Below are 22,160 nucleotides of genomic sequence, written 5' to 3' on the forward strand. Positions count from 1 at the left end.
TCACCATCGTAACTGCAATGGTCGCTAAATGAGGCAGCTAAATGAGGAACACCTGTAATTTGTTATAACATTGAAAAAAGAATTTAAGATAGCTTGTTGTGCCAAATATATAAAAACCATAGAAGATACAGGTGAAACTTGAAGAATTAGAATATCGTGCAAATGTTCATTTATGTCAGTAAGGCAACTCAAAAGGTGAAACCAATATATGAGATAGACACATTACATGCAAAGCAAGATATGTCAAGCCTTACTTTGGTATAATTGTGATGATTATGGCGTACAGCTTATGAAAACCCCAAATTCACAATCTCAGAAAATTAGAATATTACATGACATCAATAACACAAGGATTAGAAATAGAACAATATCGGACCTCTGCAAAGTATAAGCATGCATATGTACTCAGTACTTGGTTTGGGCCCCTTTTGCAGCAATGACTGCCGCAATGCGGCATGGCATGGATGCTATCAGCCTGTGGCACTGCTGAGGTGTTATGGAAGACCAGGATGCTTCAATAGCGGCCTTCAGCTCCGCTGCATTGTTCGGTCTCATGTCCCTCATCTTTCTCTTGGCAATGCCCCATAGATTCTCTATGGGGTTCAGGTCAGGCGAGTTTGCTGGCCAATCAAGCACAGTAATCCCATGGTCACTGAACCAGGTTTGATACTTTTGGCAGTGTGGGCAGGTGCCAAGTCCTGCTGGAAAATGAAGTCAGGATCCCCATAAAGCTTGTCTGCGGAAGGAAGCATGAAGTGCTCCAAAACCTCCTGGTAGACGGCTGCATTGACCCTGGACTTAATGAAGCACAGTGGACCAACACCAGGAGATGACATGGCTCCCCAAATCAACACAGACTGTGGAAACTTCACACTGGACTTCAAGCATCGTGCAGTGTGTGCCTCTCCATTCTTCCTCCAGACTCTGCGTCCTTGGTTCCCAAATGAGATGCAAAAGTTGCTCTCGTCAGAAAAAGACTTTGGACCACTGGGCAACAGACCAGTTCTTTTTTTCTGTAGCCCAGGTAAGACGCTTCTGACGTTGTTTGTTGTTCAAGAGCGGCTTGACAAGAGGAATATGACATTTGAAGCCCATGTCCAGGATCCGTCTGTGTGTGGTGGCTCTTGATGCAGAAACTCCAGCCTCAGTCCACTCCTTGTGAAAGTCCCCAACACTTTTGAATGGCCTTTTCCTGACAATCCTCTCCAGGCTGCGGTCATCCCTGCTGCTTGTGCACCTTTTTCTACCACACTTTTCCCTTCCACATAACCTTCTATTGATGTGCTTTGATACAGGACTTTGGGAACATCCAACTTCTTTTGCAATTACCTTTTGGGGCTATGGAGGGTGTCAATCATGGTTTTCTGCACAACTGTCAGGTCAGCAGTCTTTCCCATGCTTGTGATTCCTACTGAACCAGCCTGAGAGACTATTTAAAGGCTCAGGAACCCTTTGCAGGTGTTATGGATTCATTAGCTGATTAGAGTGGGACACTTTGAGCCTAGAATATTGAACCTTTTCACACTATTCTAATTTTCTGAGATTGTGAATTTGGGGTATTCATAAGCTGTATGCCATAATCATCACAATTATACCAAAGTAAGGCTTGACATATCTTGCTTTGCATGTAATGCGTCTATCTCATATATTGGTTTCACCTTTTGAGTTGCCTTACTGACATAAATGAACATTTGCACGATATTCTAATTCTTCGAGTTTCACCTGTATATTTCTTTGTCAGAAACCATTATTTATTTATTTTTAATTGTATGTGATTATTATAAGTAATACATTGTCCCTGGAACACAAGTGCAGTCTGTTCCCTATCTGGAAGAACTGAAGTCATATTGTGTTCCAAACTTCCTAGAATCTTTCTACTGCTATTCAGGTTGTGGAGGAGACATTTCAATCCTACTATACATTCCCCAAATGCTCTGTGGATTTGTAAGAATCTGTTGTACTGGGTGGGAGCCCAGTCACTGGATATGTTCAAACTAAGGCTGGGCAGTCATTTGTCAGGGATATTTTAAATTGGATTTCTGCACTTATTAACTTAAATGTCCAACTCCATGATTTTACAATGAGCATACTAATACTGAGCAAATCTCCTAGCTATGTTGATAATTGTTTAGATGAAGCCTGGCTGATATGTGTTTTATTTTTTATACTATATATTTCATATATTTTATTGTAAGCTGCCTAGTCATGTACGTGAGATGAGTGGTTGTATAACTCAAATAGATAATAACAATCATTATCTCTTTGGACATTGCCCACTGACTGTAATTTATCTATTAAGATGTGCTTGGAATTTAATAAGAAATAATACTATAGCCATAAATTAAATAGATTTGTTTTAAAGTTATGTATTTAAAATGCATTTTTGACAATTAAGCAATTGTATCTTTCACAAACCCTCAATTTTATTCTTTACAATTTTTAAAAAATCCATTAGTTTTTTTTTTTTTAAATAACTCATCTTATTTTGAGCTTTAAGTTTTTCATACCTATGTTTTAATTAATTGGGTTTTTTTTTTGTTCAGATATTATTTGTCACTGCACCTGACAAAAATGTACACATTTTAATTAAAGCTACCCAAATCTATTTGCATAAGATTCACACTGGAATTTGCCAAAATGCTTAACTATAAGTAAACTAATAATGATTAAATCTATAGTTTGCCAGTGGAATTTAACTAATTAATATTTGTGTACAGATAATGAGAATCTAAAACTTACAATTCTTTTATCTCCACATACAGCAAATAATGACTTACAGTGCACTTAATTATTTGCCATTATAATAATTAGTAATACTAGTATTAGTAATGTAATATAATGTATTTATAGACCAATTCCCAACTTACAGAAAATCAAAGCACAGTACAACTTAGGTTAAGAAAAATATCACCCAATAATATATAAGCATTGGAAATGAATTAAGATTATAACACTAAACCTACTAATCAAACATTTAATGTTTGAACATGTACAGAAATAGGGTATAATAAAATTAAGCAACTTTCATTGTAATGATTGAGGATTGATCTGATAGTAGATGGTTTAAATAGTCATTCTGCAATTTAATTTACATTTGATTGGGAAAGGTATTAGTAGCTAAATAGGTAAGCAAGTTATCAAAGGAAAATTATTATCAAAATTATATTACTCAGCTATTTAGCTATTCAATACCATAATATAATCATTATTACCATGCCTCTTCTCTTTTAATCCTCATCCACTATCCAATTCAGAGTTAGAAAACCTAGCCTGTTGTACTGGGTAGGAACCCAGAGTTGAGCCAACCGCCATTTCCCAAAGTTGATGTCCTATTCTTTAAATCAATGATGGCTACCTGTCACACTTACAAATAAGAGGCTGTAAAATGGTTACATAACACTCCATTATTTGAACCTAATCTACAATTAAAATCACTTGCTAAAACACAGGAGCAGCACTGGAATATTTTAATTGAAGCTCTACTATATACACTTCCAACTTATTTACTTGATACAGTCATTGTTGTGGAGCAAGGAAAGTATTAAGGTCTAAGTACCTATACCTGTAGCACCTACCTATATAGGTGTCAAAATATAGTTATTGTCAATGGGTTGCAGGTGATACTATCTGTACTTAAAGCTGGATGGTTCTTCATTATCAGAATAACAAGACCTCCTTTTATACCCAATTAGGTACAGCTTTAAGTAAAAACACTGTACCCAAATCCTTCTATACCCTTATTTTAGCCAAAAAATATTCTATGATGGTGATACTATCTGTACTTAAAGCTGGATGGTTCTTCATTATCAGAATAACAAGACCTCCTTTTATACCCAATTAGGTACAGCTTTAAGTAAAAACACTGTACCCAAATCCTTCTATACCCTTATTTTAGCCAATAAATATTCTATTGATACCCTCACAATAATTTAGTAGAGTGAGGGAGAGCTCACTTGGGTGGCATATATTTCAGCAATCTTTTAAGATGATCTAAGAGTAGAACAGACCCAGTACATAAAACCAACTACTGACTCAACCATATTTTAGCTATCAACCTTTTCCCTATTCTACAATTAGTGACTAGTAAACTTTGCAGGTAGTTAATATTTTAGGTAAAATATTAAAAGCTGCTCCAAATATGGATGGGACTTACAAAGTATTTTTTCAGTAGTTGAGGGAAGGGTTCATCCCAATCATCTTTGAGGATCCTCATCAGTCTAACAGACAATCATTCTTTGTTATCATTCCTTCCAAAAACACTAATCTGCTCTGAAGAGCAATTGTTTCTATTTCTATTATAAGAGGCTATACAGCTGCCCTCATTTCTACTCAATTAATGTTCACATCTCCTAGTTATTTGAATCCTGTAGTCAAATATACCTTAAAAAGAGCATCAGTCTCATGTTATGTTTTAATTATTGTCTGAGCACATTCAGTTTATATACAGTCTCACTCTGCATTTTTTTTTTTTTTTGGTCTGCAATGAGTTGCTGAATAAGCCAGATTAATCAGCTTCTAAGAAATCATGCCATGTATCTTGACTATTCTGAGATACAGTTGAAGAAACATAGAAACACCATATTGTTCTTCAAGATCAGTATCTCGGTTTTGTTATTTGAGGTGACAGTTCCTTTAAAATTACCTATACTGGCCCCTCATGAGCCATTTGGCATTAATAGGAGGGCAATATTTTCATGACGGAAAATGGGAATATCAATTCAAATAAAAATCGTTATTACGGTCATTGACCACTGTAAAATAATGTTAAACTATCTAGTTTATAAATTATGGAACAGGTAGTTAAATTAGAATTACTGATACAGAACTATGCAAATCTGTGGGAATATGTGTAAACTCCTTGGAAACTTCTCATTGAGCATATAGTTGGTAAGAGGAAAAATGGGTGCCTGAATTGCACTTCTTCTCTCAAATCTTCTGCTACATAAACCTTGACAGTGGATGTGAGATTTCTACACTCTTGCGTTGCAAGGAAAATAAGGAAGCTGTTCCTATGAAATATTCTACAGTATCAGTATCATTTTTTTTCTAGCGGGAAAACCAAAAATCAGATTGGTTTCAGTGCTTTGTGCTTTAGTCAGTGATCCCAGAAATGCTCATGATTAATAGTAATGATATAACTATAGAATAACCATTTTAAATTGCCTACAATACATAAATACATAAATGAATTGAGAAAAATATTTTAAATATTTACCAAGAACTGAAGCTATGCATGTTCCTCCATTCTGACAATAATTGTTACAATGGTTAATTTCACATCTGTCCCCTGAATAATTTGGCCAACAATAACATCTTGGGTCACCTTTTTCATTTATAATACATCTCCCTCCATTTTCACAAGCCAGCTTACATGTATCATCTGTACTTAAGATATAAATATAAAATCATAATTTTATCATTGTTCATCCAGTAGATGAAATAAAATGAAACAGAATAAATAAATTGCTAGCACAGAAGAATGTTAATGGATAATGCATCAGTTGTAGCCATCCAGGAATGTTTGCTGCTCATAATTCATATAAGCAACATGTTCAGTTGAATGTTTCATCACAAGGCCTTGCTACTAGTAGGGGTGTGCAAAGCACTCAGTGGAGTAAGTCATACAGCACATTGGTACAAACAAAACACCATCCTTGAAATGTTGAAGTGGCAATAACCTCCAGTAGCCTTGACATGGTTCCTTTGAAGCCTCTCCCACATATTTTGAATTAACATTTTGCATACACAGATGATACTTCTACTGGGATCAATGGCATAGAGAAATGCTACAGATGAACTGGCTTGCAAAGAGCTGAGAAAGTTTACCAAGCTTTCCAGAGGACCTTGCTATATTAAAGCTTTGAATATGAGTGCTTTGCCTGTGCCAACTTCCTATGCAAATACTTTGGATAGATCTGATAGCATAACTGGTATAGCAGATCTGTGCACTAATGTTGAATTCGAATGTTGTAGCAGCATAACAAAAGTAGATTTTCCCAAAATTAATAGTGTCCAGATGTATTGGATATGCAACTCCCAAATTACATATTATTAAGGAGTTATGGGAACTGCAATCTTTCTTTCTTTGTCATTGTTGTGTCTTTATATTTCTGTGTGGGAGCTGATGTGGTTATTGTTATTGTTATGATTGATTTGATTGGTTTTAACCTCACTGTGGTTGTTTTGTTTATGTAGCCTGTAAGCTGCTAAAAGTTGTTTGATTGCAGCAGAGTAGAGGTATAATAAATAAAAGAAGGAATACAAGAAATGAGAGGTGCTGAAGTCTTTTAAACCATGTAAATTTAGTGGGAGGGAACTTCAAATCATAGAATGCAACTTTTAGGTAGATTTAAGTTTAAAAGCTAAGAGTTTAGGAGTCAAGTACTAATAAAAGTTAATAGCATTGTGCATTTTTTACAATATTCAAATGCATTAATTTATTTAGACTTCAGACACTGAAGTAAATATAATAATAGAGAATTTAGCATGATTCACCTTGTCTACTGGTACTTCAACAAAAATACACAGAGTCAGGTCTTACTTTCTTAAATAAATGTCAATACCCACCTAACATGTTCAAATCACTGCATGTTCCATTAAACATTGACTTTCCTTCTGGGCATATGCAAGCTGCACCTGAAGGATTGAGTAAACACAGGAACTCACAGGTAAACTGTAGACAAGGATTGAGTGCTATTTGGAAGGAGAAAAGAAAGAAGCATAACATGGATTACTTTTCAGATAAATAATGAAATAAGAAGCAAAGCCCTTATAGCCATTAAGATTTAGCCCTGAGTCTGTCCCTCAATCCCATTGGAAAGGGAACAGTGTAAGACATCTCCTGACCCTCTGTTTTTATTGTTTTTATGGACATGAATGGATTCTCACAAGAAGTGGTAAGCAATCTGGTCTCCTCAATAATCACTACTCGGGTTTATGGGAGCCATAAACGCAAATATGAGAGCCAGTTTGGTGTAGTGGTTAAGGCATCAGGCTAGAAACTGGGAGACCATGAATTATGGTTCTGCCTTAGGCACAAAGCCAAATGGGTGACCCTGGGCCAGTCACTCCTTAGGAAGGAGGCAACAGCAAATCACTTCCGAAAGACCTTGACAAGAAAACTGCAGGGAGTAGTCCAGGCAATTAGCAGGAATCAAAAACTGACATGAAGGGACAGACAGACAGACAGAAAAGCAAAGCAAAACCAAAACACAACCCACCCCCCAAATATCTATAGGGTATAAGGCTTTCATTTTATTTATTTATATACATATTTATATGGGATCTACTCCACAGATTGTACATGACTTATATTCGAAACCAAGAAAAACATACTGAAAAAGAAAATATACCATACATCATGTCATCACTTACTTCTTGACCCCTTTCCCCAGCAAGAACTTGTCTAATTAAAGAACACCTTCAGCTGTAAAGGTTCATTGGAAGAGAAGAGTCTTCACTGCCTTATGAAATGTTAGCAGGGAAGTGATCATCATAATAAAACTTTTTTCTCTTCTTCCCCTTGTAACTACAAACCATTTCATTATTAAGCCCAGTAAGAATTATTTCTATAGTTTCTACCCTAATCCTAATTCTATCCCAAGTCACCAAGAAATAGCTCACTTACTGAGTCACAGAAGTCTTATGTAAAATGCATAGGAAAGGGTGAATCAATTATATATTCATTCTGTATGCTATTTTGACTCTTAAGATATTTTAAAATGTTTTCCTGAAAGTAATAAAATATACTCACAGTGTGTTTGCTTGTAGCGATGTGAAATCAAGGCACTTTTTGTTTTATCAGTCTCCACATTCAAATATTCTACAGTACCATGGCCAAATTTTTGCACTCTAAATGCACCATTTTTAGGTCCAGCTCCATATATATAGTTCTCAAAAATATCAATTCTATGAGGATGGAGTAAACCTTAAATAAATAAATAAATAGATACACATTTCAGTTTAGATGGGACTAAGTGACATTTCTGTACCAACATATAAACTAATGCTAGTATTTTTGTAGTGATATTTTGGTTTTATGAACAGCATCTGGAGTTGATAAAGTTGGCAAGAAAAATAAGGGATCCTATGTGACCTCTCCACTGGAAATATGCATCCTTGCTATCCAGCAGAAGATCAGAATGAAGGTACTCACAACTAATAATTATACTACAGTGTTCATCATGCAGTATTTTAGGGTTCAATACAACAAAAAGGAAGAACAAATATTTTATATCTCTATTCATTTTATTTTCTCTTTCTCCAGAATAGGGAACTCTTATCATCAGAATGCATGCAGAATCTGAATAAGTTTTTGACATTACAGAAAGTTTCCTCAGCTAAAATAATTCAAATAGGAAAGTTGTGAACTATTATTATTTTCTAATGCATATGCAGAAGCATCAAAAGATACTATGGTACTTTCTGTTTATCCTATAAGCCCTACAGTAAAGCAGAATCCTTGTAGTCTTTCATCTTTTCTTTGTTGACAACATTTTAATTGGAAAACCTATTTTATCAGGAGAAAACCAGATCCTGGGGATATGGATATATATCCACATGTATTTGTGTTTTGTTCTTATACTAAAAGGCAGATTTACAATCCGCAGAAAACTTGCAAGTGATGGTGGGGGCAGAATTCACTGGTTTCAAGCTTTGCTAAAACAGAATCTATTTTCAAGATGGAAATTCAACTGATTTACTTATACCAAGTTATAAACCATGTCCAGCATCTTACAACTGGTGTAAAAATGAAGGTCTGTAGAATATTTTGTTAAAATATATACTTACCTTGTTTGCTGCTAACACATATAACCAAATCAGAGCCATCAAAAAGAACACTGCCAATTACTGATAATTCAAAATCAGCCCAGAACAAGCGTTGACTGAAGTTATCAACCACAAGACCTGGAAACATAAGACTTTTTCAACATATTTATTAAGAACTTGAATGTAAAAAATTGCATAAGAAAAATTATCTCCTAGTCCTGGAAACATTTTTACATAACTATACAAAACAAAACACAAGATGTAATTCTAGAAGCGTGCTTCTAGATTTGGATTTCTCCATATGAACACTGTACAGTAATTCATGCTATGAGTTAGTCCTAACATACAAACAGTTATGTAAGCCCCAATTTACTTAAATCCATCCTTACAGAAAGATGAACAAGAACAGTGGCTGCAATGTTTGTGCATGTACATGTTGTACATAAAAACTGCTTTATGCAAAAGTCCCTGAAAGAGAACCCTGGTATAATCCAGGGATTGCCTATATACTAGTATGCAGTTGGATGTTACAATATTAATGGAATAAGAGAGGACCTAAATTAGGGATGAGGACAAATTTGAAGGAAACCTGGGCAATTCACACTTCCCAGATTGTATATGTAAACCAAAAGATACTCATGTTTCCAGATTTGATGCAGTTCCCAGTTGCAAAAAATGTACCAAAAACTGCATATATTAGAGAAAGATATGCAGAAAAGTATGCTACATTAGGGAAAACTGTTTTCAATCACACATAGTAGGAAAAGAAGGTAGAAAAATACAGATATTAGTATAAAATGGATACAAAAAATTAAGAGATGGTGTATAGAAAATATATGCTAAAAGAGATGAACATGAAAATGCAAACATTTTCAAGCAGAATAAATTCTTTCAAATCACAAATATAAAGGGCAATGAGCTGGAATGAATGTAAAGAAGAAAAAATGTGAAATGAGAAAAATCAAACTTATTACATTCACCTAGCTACAAATGTATAAAATAAACATATTGTAAGGTTTCATAAAAGCAATATAGGTTATAAGTAACTAAATGAAGATAAAGCCAGTACCAATGAATTGATCATAATAAATAAGATGAGTATTATTGCATTTCTATATTTTGTCTACTCACAACAAAGTACTTCAATTTGCAATACTGATTTCACATTCAACATTAATTACGGTGGAATCTATGAACATTCTCCAAAGTAAAAATTTGTTTATAATGGGTATTACTGAATTTTAATACAGACTAAGTTTGGCTGTGCTTTAGATTTGATTTTCACTTCACAACAGGCACAAACATTACAACTACCCACAGTTCTTTAAAGCACCCCAATGTTTCCCAGAATCAGTCCAAAGCTTTAATTTAGACTTTCATCAAACTTTGACAAAAGGGCATTAAAAAAACTGTAATATAGAGTTTGTTCAAAGTTTTGTAATCTGCCACTGCATTCTTAATATTTTAAAATACACTTGATTCATACACTCTAAATGATAGGTAAAACTGTGATTCAATGTTATGCAAATAAGAATAATAATAATTGCTACTATCAACTGTAGTACATAAGGGCAAAAGCAGAAACAATATCACATTGTATTAGTCATTCTTGCTTCTCAGAGGGTTTCAAAACACAATCTTCTTTCATTGCTTTCTAAAGTCTCCAATATTTTCTTATTTCCCAGGATTCCTTTCTATACCAAGAAAGCCTACCTCTGTATAGTATTCTAGAGTAAAATATCACAGATATATGTAGGATGTGCACATGTTTAATGTACATTTTCTATAATGTAGGTATAAATGTACGTATAAAACGCTGTTAGTTTTTCATGTCATTTTCTTAAAGCTAATGTTTATATTTCTTGTACAAACATTTATATTATATATTATATAAATTTCTATGACCAACATAAAGATTGTTATGTTAACTCTGTTCCATTGTAAAAAAAAAATGTTTCCTAGTAAAATTCCAGTTTAAGGGTTGCTCTGATGGCTTCATGCTTTATAAACGTTAGGATTATTTCACACTGAAAGACATTGTTTACAGATAAGAATGATGTAAATGTGACATTCTTTTCCACATTGTCCTTCTTAGTAATATGTGGAGGTATTTGCTAATAATATCTACCAATGATGTGACTGAATAAAATATTAATATTAATTTATCTGTACAAACTACTTAAACAATGTGACTGTTATTGATTTATTTGTATGCTGCCCATTCTAATAGTCAGAAAAGCAGTAATTGTGTAATGTGCCTTACCAACCTTGTAAGGAAATATCATATGACTAATTTGCTTATTTAATTTATATTAAAAGCTGTAGATAGCAAAATATTTGACATATAAAAAGAGGTAATGTTCTAGTGCAGCTGTAACTATTTGCCATTGTGCACAGAATTTGTTTAAATGTTTCTTTTGCTATCAAAGTAGTCTGGTACAAACCACAATGATGGAAATAGGATGTACTGTACATTGCCCAGCCTTTTGTACTGGATCCCAACATTGGATGAAAGTATGTAAGTCATATTGTTTGTGTCACAACATTGTGATGCACATTTCATTTCATTTCATTTCATTTCTTATTTATTTATTTATTAGATTTGTATGGCCACCCATCTTTAAATGCAACTCTGGGCAGCTCATTTTGTCATTTGTTCTCCTGCTGATGCCTATGACTGAATTAATAAGCATCAACAAACAAGTATTGAAAGTTGTATATAACAAGGATATATTATCCTAAAAGTACAACTTAGATCTGACATCTGAACAAGAGAAAAAAAATAATTCTGTGCTAAATATATATTTGCAATATCATAGGAGGAAAAATAGAAAGAAATAATCCTGTGCAGCCTATATAAAACTATTGAACATTACAAAAAACACAGAATCAGGACTATTGCTAGCTTGCAATATAGCACAGAATGACTTAATTGTTTTAGCTGAAATGGAATGCATTAATATGTAATGTTATTATTGAAGTTTAGCTGTACCTGTTGGTCTTTGTAAATTTTTTTGTACTATTATCCTCCTCAAAGTACCATCCATTGCTGCTTCTTCTATATGAGAACGATCTCCAATTACAGTCCAATACATCATGCTGGAAATCCCAAACACAAATCATATAGTACTATTCCATTATACTTAGCACAAAGAGCCTGCTGCTATTTGTCAGTTTATTCATTTCACATCCTTCTGAGAACTCACAAGGCTACCAATTTTTTATTTTGAAACCAAGGCACTGTATTCCATAAACCAAAATGAAAAACTCATGAGAATAAGACCCAGACATAAACCCTGGGCCATGTAAGTGGTAGCTTGCATGGGATATTTTATGTCTCTAGTTAATTCTGGATGGGCTATAATGTTCTTACAAGCATTCATTTCATGGTAGCATCAGAAGATTATGAGTCCTCATAGCCCCTGGTCAGACACATTCAGCATAGGACTGACATGCGAAGTCAAGAAATTCTTTAGTAAGTCTGGCTAGTTAGTATTGCTATGGATGCATAATAATGAGCCAGGGGCCATTATATCTCCACTGCCCCTTTGTAATATCCTCTGGCAAAGGCCAGGGATTCCTTCTTCTGAAATTGCCACTAACGGACCTATTTTTATCTTGGACCTCGAATTTAAACATTTATCGGAGAAGTCTCACATATTTTTCCAAGGCATCGGGCACAATTTTATTGAGCTATGGTTTATTTTGTTTCTAAATAGCTGCTGCTAGCCATCCTCTGAACTGTAATAAAAGCTGGAAGTTCAAGAGGTAGTATAGATGTTATCAGGCTCAAGTGTAATGAGTACTGAAAATGGAACATACATACATACATACATACATACATACATACATACATACATATCTCAGATTTGTGACAGAGCTAACTGCAGTTATTGCAGGGTTTGTTGTCATCTTTACTCTGACTTTGACCAGTGCCCTTTCAGGAAAGATCTATGACTTTGGCTCCAAACAACTTTTCAGTGCTCTTCTGCACATTATTTTCGCTATTAAATATGTTTGTTTCAGGCCTATACATATTTTTTTTTCTGCTTTGTACCAGCTCCATTGGATTATTCAACTGGCTATTATTTAAATAAAAATATTAAAGTCACACTCACTTACTGTACCTCATGAGTATGGACTAAGCTGTGGTGACTCCAATCATTAGAATTTTGAGTAACTTTAAATTGAGAATTTGTGCCTATCTGGTCAACAAGTAGAGGAGGAGGCAAGAAAGGGCTAATTTTCTTTTTTGTGAAAAGCAGGGCCAAGCAAACACAGAAACTGTGTCATTCCAGAGGAGGAGGAGAAGACTTTCAGAGCACTTACACTATACAATGCCTTACATAATGCCTATCATAAAAGTTCTTGGTAACAACATACCCTTTCAGAGGATTTACAGCAATTGCATATGGTTCGCCTGCCATATTTGTAAGAAGTCTTGTGCAGTTTGGTCCATTTATCTGTCCCACATTGATTGAGTATCTTAAACTTGTCCAGTGAGTTGTATAATAACTAAACCAATGCATTCTGGAATGATCCGTCCAATAAATGTTTCCAGCTATCCAGTCAACTGCAATGTCTCTAGGGCGTTTGAATTCAGGACACTAGAAAGAAAATAAAAAACAGATTTTTAAAATTACACTGTTATATATTTATTTGACATGGTTTGTCTATAAGGAAACTTAACATTTAACATTGAGCTTAAAGGAACATTTAAAGTCTAAAGTGTATATTTTAATAGCCTATTTTGAGTTCAAATGTATATGTCTCCAAAAAAAGTCAGACATGATTCCACTTTATGCATCACGGACTGCCAGAATTGCTATACTATATAACAATATACTATATTGTTACCTTCCAAATAGTTTTTTAGCCATTGAAGTTTTGCAATAGCCATTTCATATTTTGTTGATGGGTATGAGACTGCCTGGACAAGTCCCTGAAGTTTTCTTGGCAAGGTTTTTCAGAAGTGGTTTGCCATTGCTTCCTTCCTAGGGCTGAGAGAAAGTGACTGGCCAAGGTCACTCAACTGGCTTTGGGCCTGGGTGGGTCTCCCATTTCTAGCCTGATGCCTTAACCACTACACCAAACTGAACACTTAAAAAAAAAAGTATAACAAAGGATAGCTATAAAGGAGTCATATAGTAGCAATGATACAAATAGGAAGTGCAGTATCAACTGATAGTGTTAGCAAAACAGGTGAAAACACTCAGTAGGATGTTTGCAGCTTTCTAGAAGATAATGTTAGCTTTATTCAACTGTAAGAGCATTACACTGGAGCATAATTTTGGGAACCCCTACATTCCTATCCAACATAGAAGAACTGTATACAAAAGCATGCAAGGTAACTAATAATGTCAAAAATGAGAAATTAACAGAAGTTCAGCTCTCTTAGGTAACTCACTATTAAGTATTCCACAAGTCCATTTTCTCTTCCAGGACAAATTTTGACCCAATTAAAGGATTATGGAGATACAGTGGAACCTCGGTTTACGAACCTAATTCGTTCCGTGACTCTGGTCGCTACCCGAATTGGTCGCAACCTGAAGCAAATTTTCCCATAAGGTTCAGTGTAATTACTGTTAATCCGTTCTGGCATGGAGGACAGGGAGGTGGCTATTGCTTGGAGGGAGAGTCCCCCTCCCTATGACCACGTGTCAGGGGTGGAAAAATGGCCGCGGACCACGTGTCAGGGGCCGAAAAATGGCCGCAGACCACGTGTCAGGGGCGGAAAATGGCCACGGACCATGTGTCAGGGGTGGAAAATGGCCGTGGACCACGTGTCAGGGGTGGAAAAATGGCCACGGACCGTGTCACGGGAGGGAAAATGGCCGCGTATCCTGTTCATACGCCGAGGCGGAGTTCGCAAACCGAAGCAAAATTTTGCGGCCGGAGCTGGTCGTAACCCAAAAAGTTCGTTAACAGAAGCGTTCGTAACCCGAGGTTCCACTGTAGATAGATAGATAGATGATAGACAGATAGAAACACAGAACTGAATTATTATCCAATTGTTAGCTTTATTTAGCTTGTCAGAATATCTGCAGATTTTCTGTGTTTGATGACAAGATTTAGCATGTATTAGGTCTATATACCCAAACCTTCCTGAGAATGTCATTCTGTATTTTATAAGTATATATCCTGTGCAGTGAGTCTGCTAGTATTATTATACTGACCATCAATAAACTGGGGGAGGAGGGGATCAGAACTACACTGTTGCAATCAGAACAATAAAGTATACATTGATGACATTTGCAGAATTTCTTTCCTGACTTAAAAAGTCAAGTCAATCTGTAGATGATACTGTATACTATGAAGTGAATAGGAGGATATGCATTAGTTCATTTTATATATACTTTTAATCCTTCAAAAATAATAAAAACCCAGCTTCTGCCATTTAAAGAAAAACTCAATTTCAATATTACAAATAGTATTACTTTGAAACCATTATGAGTGCCATGACATTTATTCACAGAAATGAAATACTCTTTCTAAGCTAATGTATGAGCTCTTTCTATTTTTATTCTGGAGGAGGGGAATCATAGCTGTTCTACTATATTTAAAATGTTTTAAGGTAAAGGAAACAAAAAAGAAATTATTTCATTTCATGTTTATTGTGTCAAAAAAACATGTTGTTTTAGAATAATTCAGCTGCACTTAGGATTAGTTCTAGTACAAAGTCTACAAGCAGTCTGTTGTAACTTTGACATCCTACTACTCTTTCTTCTTCTTTTGTGTTTAAGGGGGGTGGGGGAAAAAAAACCCCTCTCCTGGTTAAGGGCTAAGCCATGACCAAACATTCAGAAAGAAAGAAATTAGAGAAGAAATTTTGGATGGATATACTGACACCAAGAAAGAGGAGTTAGATCTGGGTTTTACATTGTGTAAAAGGAGACTTTGAGGCTTCAGGGAAAATGCTACTTGTCTTTCAAAGAACTGTATGGATTAACAGTAGAATCTACACACCTTCACTTGCAACAATATATTAAAAGTAGGTAGTTGCCTTATGCTGTGTAGAACAAAACAAAATTATTCTGTGCTATAATGGAAATCAAAAGGGGGGAGCTCATACTATGCTACAAAAATACTAGACAGAATGCAGAAAAAATTGGTATTCACAATCTAAATAAATAGAGAATTTATCTACCATGCAGTTGCTTAAAACAATAAATTAAGGACTGGTGAATCTCCAGAATTTTAGATCTATATTATATTGAAACAGAGGTGCCTCTACTGCTGCAGAGGTCCTTCACTGTCCACAGAAAAGTCAACTTTACAGGCAACATGGGACAGAAGGAAGTTACCTGGGGTTTACGTTTTAAAATATAAATATATACTATTCTTAAATTTGCTGTTCTTATATTCTTAAATATAAATTATTAGAAATATATGCATTGATATACAAATAATGTATAGGCAACAATGACATTTGCTTCAATGTGTACTATTATTTTTTTATTTTGAAGTTACAAATTTATAAACATGCACCATAAACAGAATATAGGATAAATATTTCAAAACTGATGTACTACTAACTTAAATTACATTCACTTTATTTTTTTAGGTAGCTCTATATGGCCAAATCTTATTAATTTGAGCAATCATTTATGCATGCATATTTGTGCATGTGTGTGTATATGGGTGTACAAGCATATTATGTTTTTCTTAATAACATCAAGACAGTGTACAAAAATTAAAATGAACTATAAAACATTTAAGCAATAGAGCGTTAAACAAAAGTTTTGGAATAGCATAATTATTTTATCATCATCATCTTCATCACTGATTCATGTGAGATGAAAGTGAAATAGAAAGGAAAGTGAAAAATACCAAATTTAACAAAAATCCACATAAGATAAAGAGAGGATAGGTTCATGCTTACCTTTTTAAGTGTACACATCTCTACAGTTCTGCATGTGTGTGTGCACACACACACACACACATACTGCATACACAGAACTTTCTCATACAAGACAGAAGAACTCCAAATGTTCAAAAGACATTATAGAAATCAATGCAGGGAATGATATGTGTGTTTCAAGAGACCTGCACTACTGCAAGCATCAATAGGATTTTTCTAACATTTGAAAAAAAACGGTGCAATGTGTATTAAGAGGCCTAGCTGCCAGAGCTGCACCAGCTGACCCTTCCTTAAAGAGAACGATTCCAAGAAGTTCTCTGTGATATATTCAGTACATAGAAAATTGGCCAAATCAGGATATTGTTAATTAAAAATAACACAATAATAAACCATATCAAAGTTGAGAACTGTTAAAATCTACAGTATTACTCCTTATAGCCTACTTAGGAGATATTTGGATATACAAAGAAATAAAATGCTGGTACCAAGTGCTTGAATTATAGCAACAAATAAGCCTCCCCAGGTGGCACATTTTACAGATGCTAAATATGTCTTCTCTTTGGTCACAACCCATGTAACTTCAACATGTGTAGATATTTTTATTCTTAGGGTGATTGTAATTTTGAACAGGTTTACACTGAAGAAGACACTCTTTTATCACAGTAACAATCATCACCAGGAACAAAACAACACATACCTTCATATTATTGTTAATCTATATTGTGTTACTATGGTTAACAAGGACTAAGAATTGGAATTCTAAGTTATCTGGAACTTTTTATATTTGGAAATTGTCACAATGAAGAGAGAAGAGCGGAAAGAATTTCAAAATAAAAATAAGCAAAATATATCAGTATATTGGACTTACTATTACACCGCTACTGCTTTGTCTTCTTTCTCCCCCATTGACCTTTTTATAGAAAATGCCTCCTGGATTAAATTGAGTACTCCAAATAATAATTTCCCCTTGATAATACAGATCCATTCCAGTTATTCTTGAGTTATGTTCAATGTGTGTAATCTGTTGATGAACATCACTGTAGTTGAATGGATATACAAAACCCAGGATATCAGTGTCATTAGCAATGTAGAGAACTTGATCTTCAGAGCCTGGAGATTATTGTAATGAAATACAAAAATAAAGTAAATTTCAACTACTAAAAAGAAATGCAATTCATGTATTTTAATGTTTTATATTTATATGGGTTATTTTTCTGTTGATTTCTATTGTAATCCACATCCTACTTATCTTTGGATGTTTTTAAAATCATCACTTAAATTCTGAATTTGATGGGGATGATTCCAGAATTATGTAGAGTGTGGAATGAAACCTTATGATAATTTTTAATTGAATTGAATGTATTTAACCAACATATACATTGCTTTTCTCATTTAAATAATAATATAGACTGGAACGCATTCTCTCTCTTTTAAATTATTGCTTTCTGTATCTGTTTCCAAAAGTGTAGGCTAAAGTTTTATTACACTCTTTTTTTCCCCTATTTTCAATTTTTTTTTTTTGAAATATTAGATCTCACATTGGAGTGGGAAGCATATGGTCCTGGTCCTAACTGCAAGACTTGTTATAAAGAGTTGTCTTGGGATGAGGTCTGTAGGATTGCGTCTTGTCCCTTTGGTATAATACAGAGCTATTTTATAAGATTACTGGGAATTCTAAGTGAGTCTCATCAACAGGAATTTTATTTCATCTTATCATATGAACTCTGTTATTAAAACTGAATGATAGTCAATAAATTGAAGCTCAGTCCCAAAATGGTGGGGATATTCTTAGAAAGTTTATGAATTTAAAAGCTGCTGCTTTTTAGTCAAATTATAAGTATTATTGTTCATTTTAAAAAAAGACTTGGGACTTCATCTAAGGAGGAGCACTCTTAGACCACAATGCTGGACTTTCATTGTTTCCTTCTTGTCAGAGACACAACTAGAAGAACCAAGAAAACTGTTTAATTTCAGATGATTTCTGATGTTCTCCCTAGACAATTTCATTTGATGCCAACATTATTTTCTTTCAGATACCAGGCATTATACTTTACTTTCAGGCATTTAAAAAAAATTGGTCTGTGGTTTTAAGTTATTGGCTACTTGTTTTATTTTGTATTTTACAGTTCCACAATTTTATTTGTGTAAATTGCTGTAAAACCACTACTAGTGAAGGGCACTGCAGCATGTTTTACAAATAAATAACAGAAAGCACATGGAGGCTGTACAGTTTTATTATCTAAAATTGCAAGTTTTGTGTGTAAACATTAGAAATCCAATGAAGTTTCCATTAGAGTTAATATGTTGGTCTCGCCTTAAATGAAACCCTTTGGAAGCCCAAAAGTCTCAGGGCCCATCTTAGGCTGCTTATAAATGTATTTAAAAGCAGAAATAAAAACAAACTTGGAGGTACCTCATCAGGGGATATATCTGAGTAATTTCAAATAATTTCAGCAAGATGAGCAATATTTCAAGGAGAATTTACACACCTCTAGAACCAAGGTATTAATGTATTTAAGGAAAGGATTGGGATCCTGATGTACTGTTCTGAGAAATAGCTCCTTCTATTCACAGAAAATAGTACAATACAATCAATAGAGGCTCCCACTGGCAGGAGAAGAGGGTAAGACCATTTTCCAAGCAGATCATATGGTACAAATCAAGAAGTACAAACAAATTACATTTTAATTTATTAATTGTAATAAATGTGTAATAAATGCAACATTTAATGTATATTAACAAAATTCAGATGCATAAGCAATTATTCGTCTTAAAAAAGAAACTGCAAAAATTACATTACATGTCTTTAGGGATTTCAGTCTCAAACAGGAACCTGAGGAAAAGCTTTCTCCATGTGGTTCTTTTTTGAACAGAAGATGCATAGTGCATGTACACACAGGGGATACTGATAAGGCTTAATAATGCTTTGTTTTTCCTCCCCAGTCCCAGACAAGCATGCCATGCAGTGAAACAATGCACTAGCATGGTCAGAAACATGGGACATCTGTTCACACTTTCCATCATATTCAGGATTGTGAAAAATTTCAAACCAGATTATAAATGAAATAGTTTGACATCAGAAGCTCACCAATTACTGTATTGCTTTGTTTCCAGTTAAGGGCCAGGTACAGAAGAGAAACACTTTTCCATCATGTCCTACTGAGTTCCTGTTGCACATAAGCACAGTGCCCTTGTGTATGAAAGGGTTGTGACTGCTGTGTGCACTAACATCATGAATTATTTTGTCAGCTTACCTTTTGCAATGCAACTACTGTTTCTTTCTTTATAGTTTTTTTCACAAGTACATTTATACGACCCTTTTACATTGATACAGAGTTGGGAGCAGATGCCAAATATTAGACATTCATTGATATCTAGAAAATAAATTTTGTTAATGATTTGTTTCAATTCACAGGCAAGCTATTGCAAAAAGATGGGGCAGATAAAACTGGGAAACAAATTTAGCATAGGGCAAAACAATTCATAAACAGTATTTTAGTAGTCTAAAGCAGGAGTACAAAAAGTGCAACCTAGGAACCTGCAGCATCACTTCTGTAAGACCCAGAGCTCTCTAGGGTGGGATGGGTCAAAAATGTGGGACTCTGCACAATATCTGTAAAGCACCTTGACACTCTGAAATCCTCTCCTAAATTGGGCCTGAGCTATGGCCCTGGATCTGCCCATTTCTGGAATGCAGCCCTTCTCATGTAGTACAAAGCCTGGTGTGCCCTCGAGCTAATAAACTGTGTGATCCTGGTTTAAAGTATCATAGCCACAGGTATTCATAGAATCCAATGCTTTCTTCAAAATGATGAAAGTGGTATTGCATTGTCTTGATGCAAGCTCCACAGCTTTTCTACATTTGTGTGACATCACACCACACATACAAAAGGGACAGAACTTGAGTTGTGATAGCATGACATTGCTTTTATCATTTTCCTCTCTTAATTCTCCAGAGAAACCTCTTATCATAGGTATAAATACAATTTTCAAGCTTTATCTTTGATCCCTAAAACCAATATAATCAGCAAAACATTTCAGCATTTTCAAAATTCCTGAATTATAGCCAACTGTATATTAAAAAGATTTTAACCAGTCACCACAAGCATGAATCCAAATTATAAGTATTCCATCAGACACCAAGAGCACATTTGATATAGACTGGTAAAATCATGTGAAATGAATGCAAAAAAGCTGCAGATCTGAAATGTTCATACTTCAAAGTATAGTACATATCAAAAAGAGCAGTGTATATTTGGAAATAATTAGAAATAGATTATTTGAACCTTACATGAGTGCAACCATGACAATTCTGTGCTATTCATTAAAGCAGTTCCCTTTTTCCTGGCTTCTGTGCTTTAAGGAACTGTTTCATTATAATTAATATAACTCTTAAAGCAGCCACCCTTTTTTTCAGATTCACAACTAAGCCTAGTGGGAGGGGGAAAAGGGATAGCAGAGAGGTGCTGTGCTTGCATAAGAGATGAGACATCCTTTCTGAATCATTTTTGAACCATGCAGAGGGTCAGCCAAGGTATAAATTAACAGTGTTTTGAATGATCATCTTAGAACCCAAATAAGTAGCAGGGCATCCACAGAGGGTACATGCCAAAAATTTCAGATTCATTTCACGTGATTCATTGGATTAATTTCACATAATTTTACCAGTCAATATCAAAGAAGTTCTTGGGTTCAGAATAATTACATAAATTCACAGTTGTTGTGGCTGCTAAAAATACTTTTAATAGGAAGTTGGCTACAATTCAACAGGTTTGAAAAAGTTTAGATGTTTTATTGATTATACTGGTTTTAGGGATGCCCCTGATGAGGAGCAAATTCATAATATTGATTAAAATGTTTTGATTTCCAAGTGAAGACAATAACAAATTATGAGGCCATTTCCCAATTGTTTGATTTTTTTTATTACATATTTCAAATCCAAAACAAAGAGTTTTGTGGTATACAAAAATGTATACTGCAGTAAGATAATATTCATGTGGGAAATGACCTGTGTTTTGTAAAATAGCCTTCATTTATATTTCTCAATCATCTTTCATATATTTTACACATTTTCTGTCCTTGAATTGTATACTTTCATTAAGTACCCCCTGCAAAAACCTCAGATACAAAGTGAGAAAAAATTTAGAAGCTTGGAGGGGGAAAAGAAGGATGATTCCACTTTAGCATCATTATTGTGAACGTACCTCAAAGATGCTAGAATTGTTGGCATGTGAATAGAGAGTTCAGCTGTTCTTGACAAGGGATTATTTATTCATTTATTTATTTGTTTATTCATTTATTTGAATGTATAAGCTACCCAGCTCCAATGGACTCAATGAACTTTTTGATAAGCTTTTAATTCTATTTTCCCTTTCCTTCACTATTACTTTATTTCTCTCTTTTTTTCTCAGGAAACCTGCTTATGTAGTGTATCTCCAATTTCTTTTATCCTATTTTCCCCCCGAAAAATATTGGATATAGAGTTAGTCCTCACTTAGCAACCACAGTTGGGACCAGCAACTCCATTGCT

At 34.5% G+C, this 22,160-nt stretch overlaps 1 protein-coding gene across 1 annotated transcript in view; it reads right to left on the bottom strand.

Annotated features, from left to right (window-relative positions):
- LRP1B (LDL receptor related protein 1B) overlaps window positions 1-22,160 on the bottom strand; it is a 715,984-nt gene that overhangs the window by 36,782 nt on the left and 657,042 nt on the right. Inside the window, exons 77-84 of the mRNA XM_088145133.1 lie at window positions 19,885-20,004; window positions 17,499-17,740; window positions 13,153-13,376; window positions 11,762-11,868; window positions 8,791-8,907; window positions 7,754-7,927; window positions 6,568-6,693; window positions 5,216-5,380 (exon numbers count right to left, since the gene is read on the bottom strand). Coding sequence (XP_088001259.1) covers window positions 5,216-5,380; window positions 6,568-6,693; window positions 7,754-7,927; window positions 8,791-8,907; window positions 11,762-11,868; window positions 13,153-13,376; window positions 17,499-17,740; window positions 19,885-20,004 — 1,275 coding nt within the window. The remainder of the gene's footprint in view (window positions 1-5,215; window positions 5,381-6,567; window positions 6,694-7,753; window positions 7,928-8,790; window positions 8,908-11,761; window positions 11,869-13,152; window positions 13,377-17,498; window positions 17,741-19,884; window positions 20,005-22,160) is intronic.

Source organism: Python bivittatus, unplaced genomic scaffold (genome assembly GCF_059951505.1).
Source record: "Python bivittatus isolate LINGU-HERP-01145 unplaced genomic scaffold, Pbiv_v1 ctg000480_np1212, whole genome shotgun sequence".
Lineage (NCBI taxonomy): Eukaryota > Metazoa > Chordata > Lepidosauria > Squamata > Pythonidae > Python > Python bivittatus.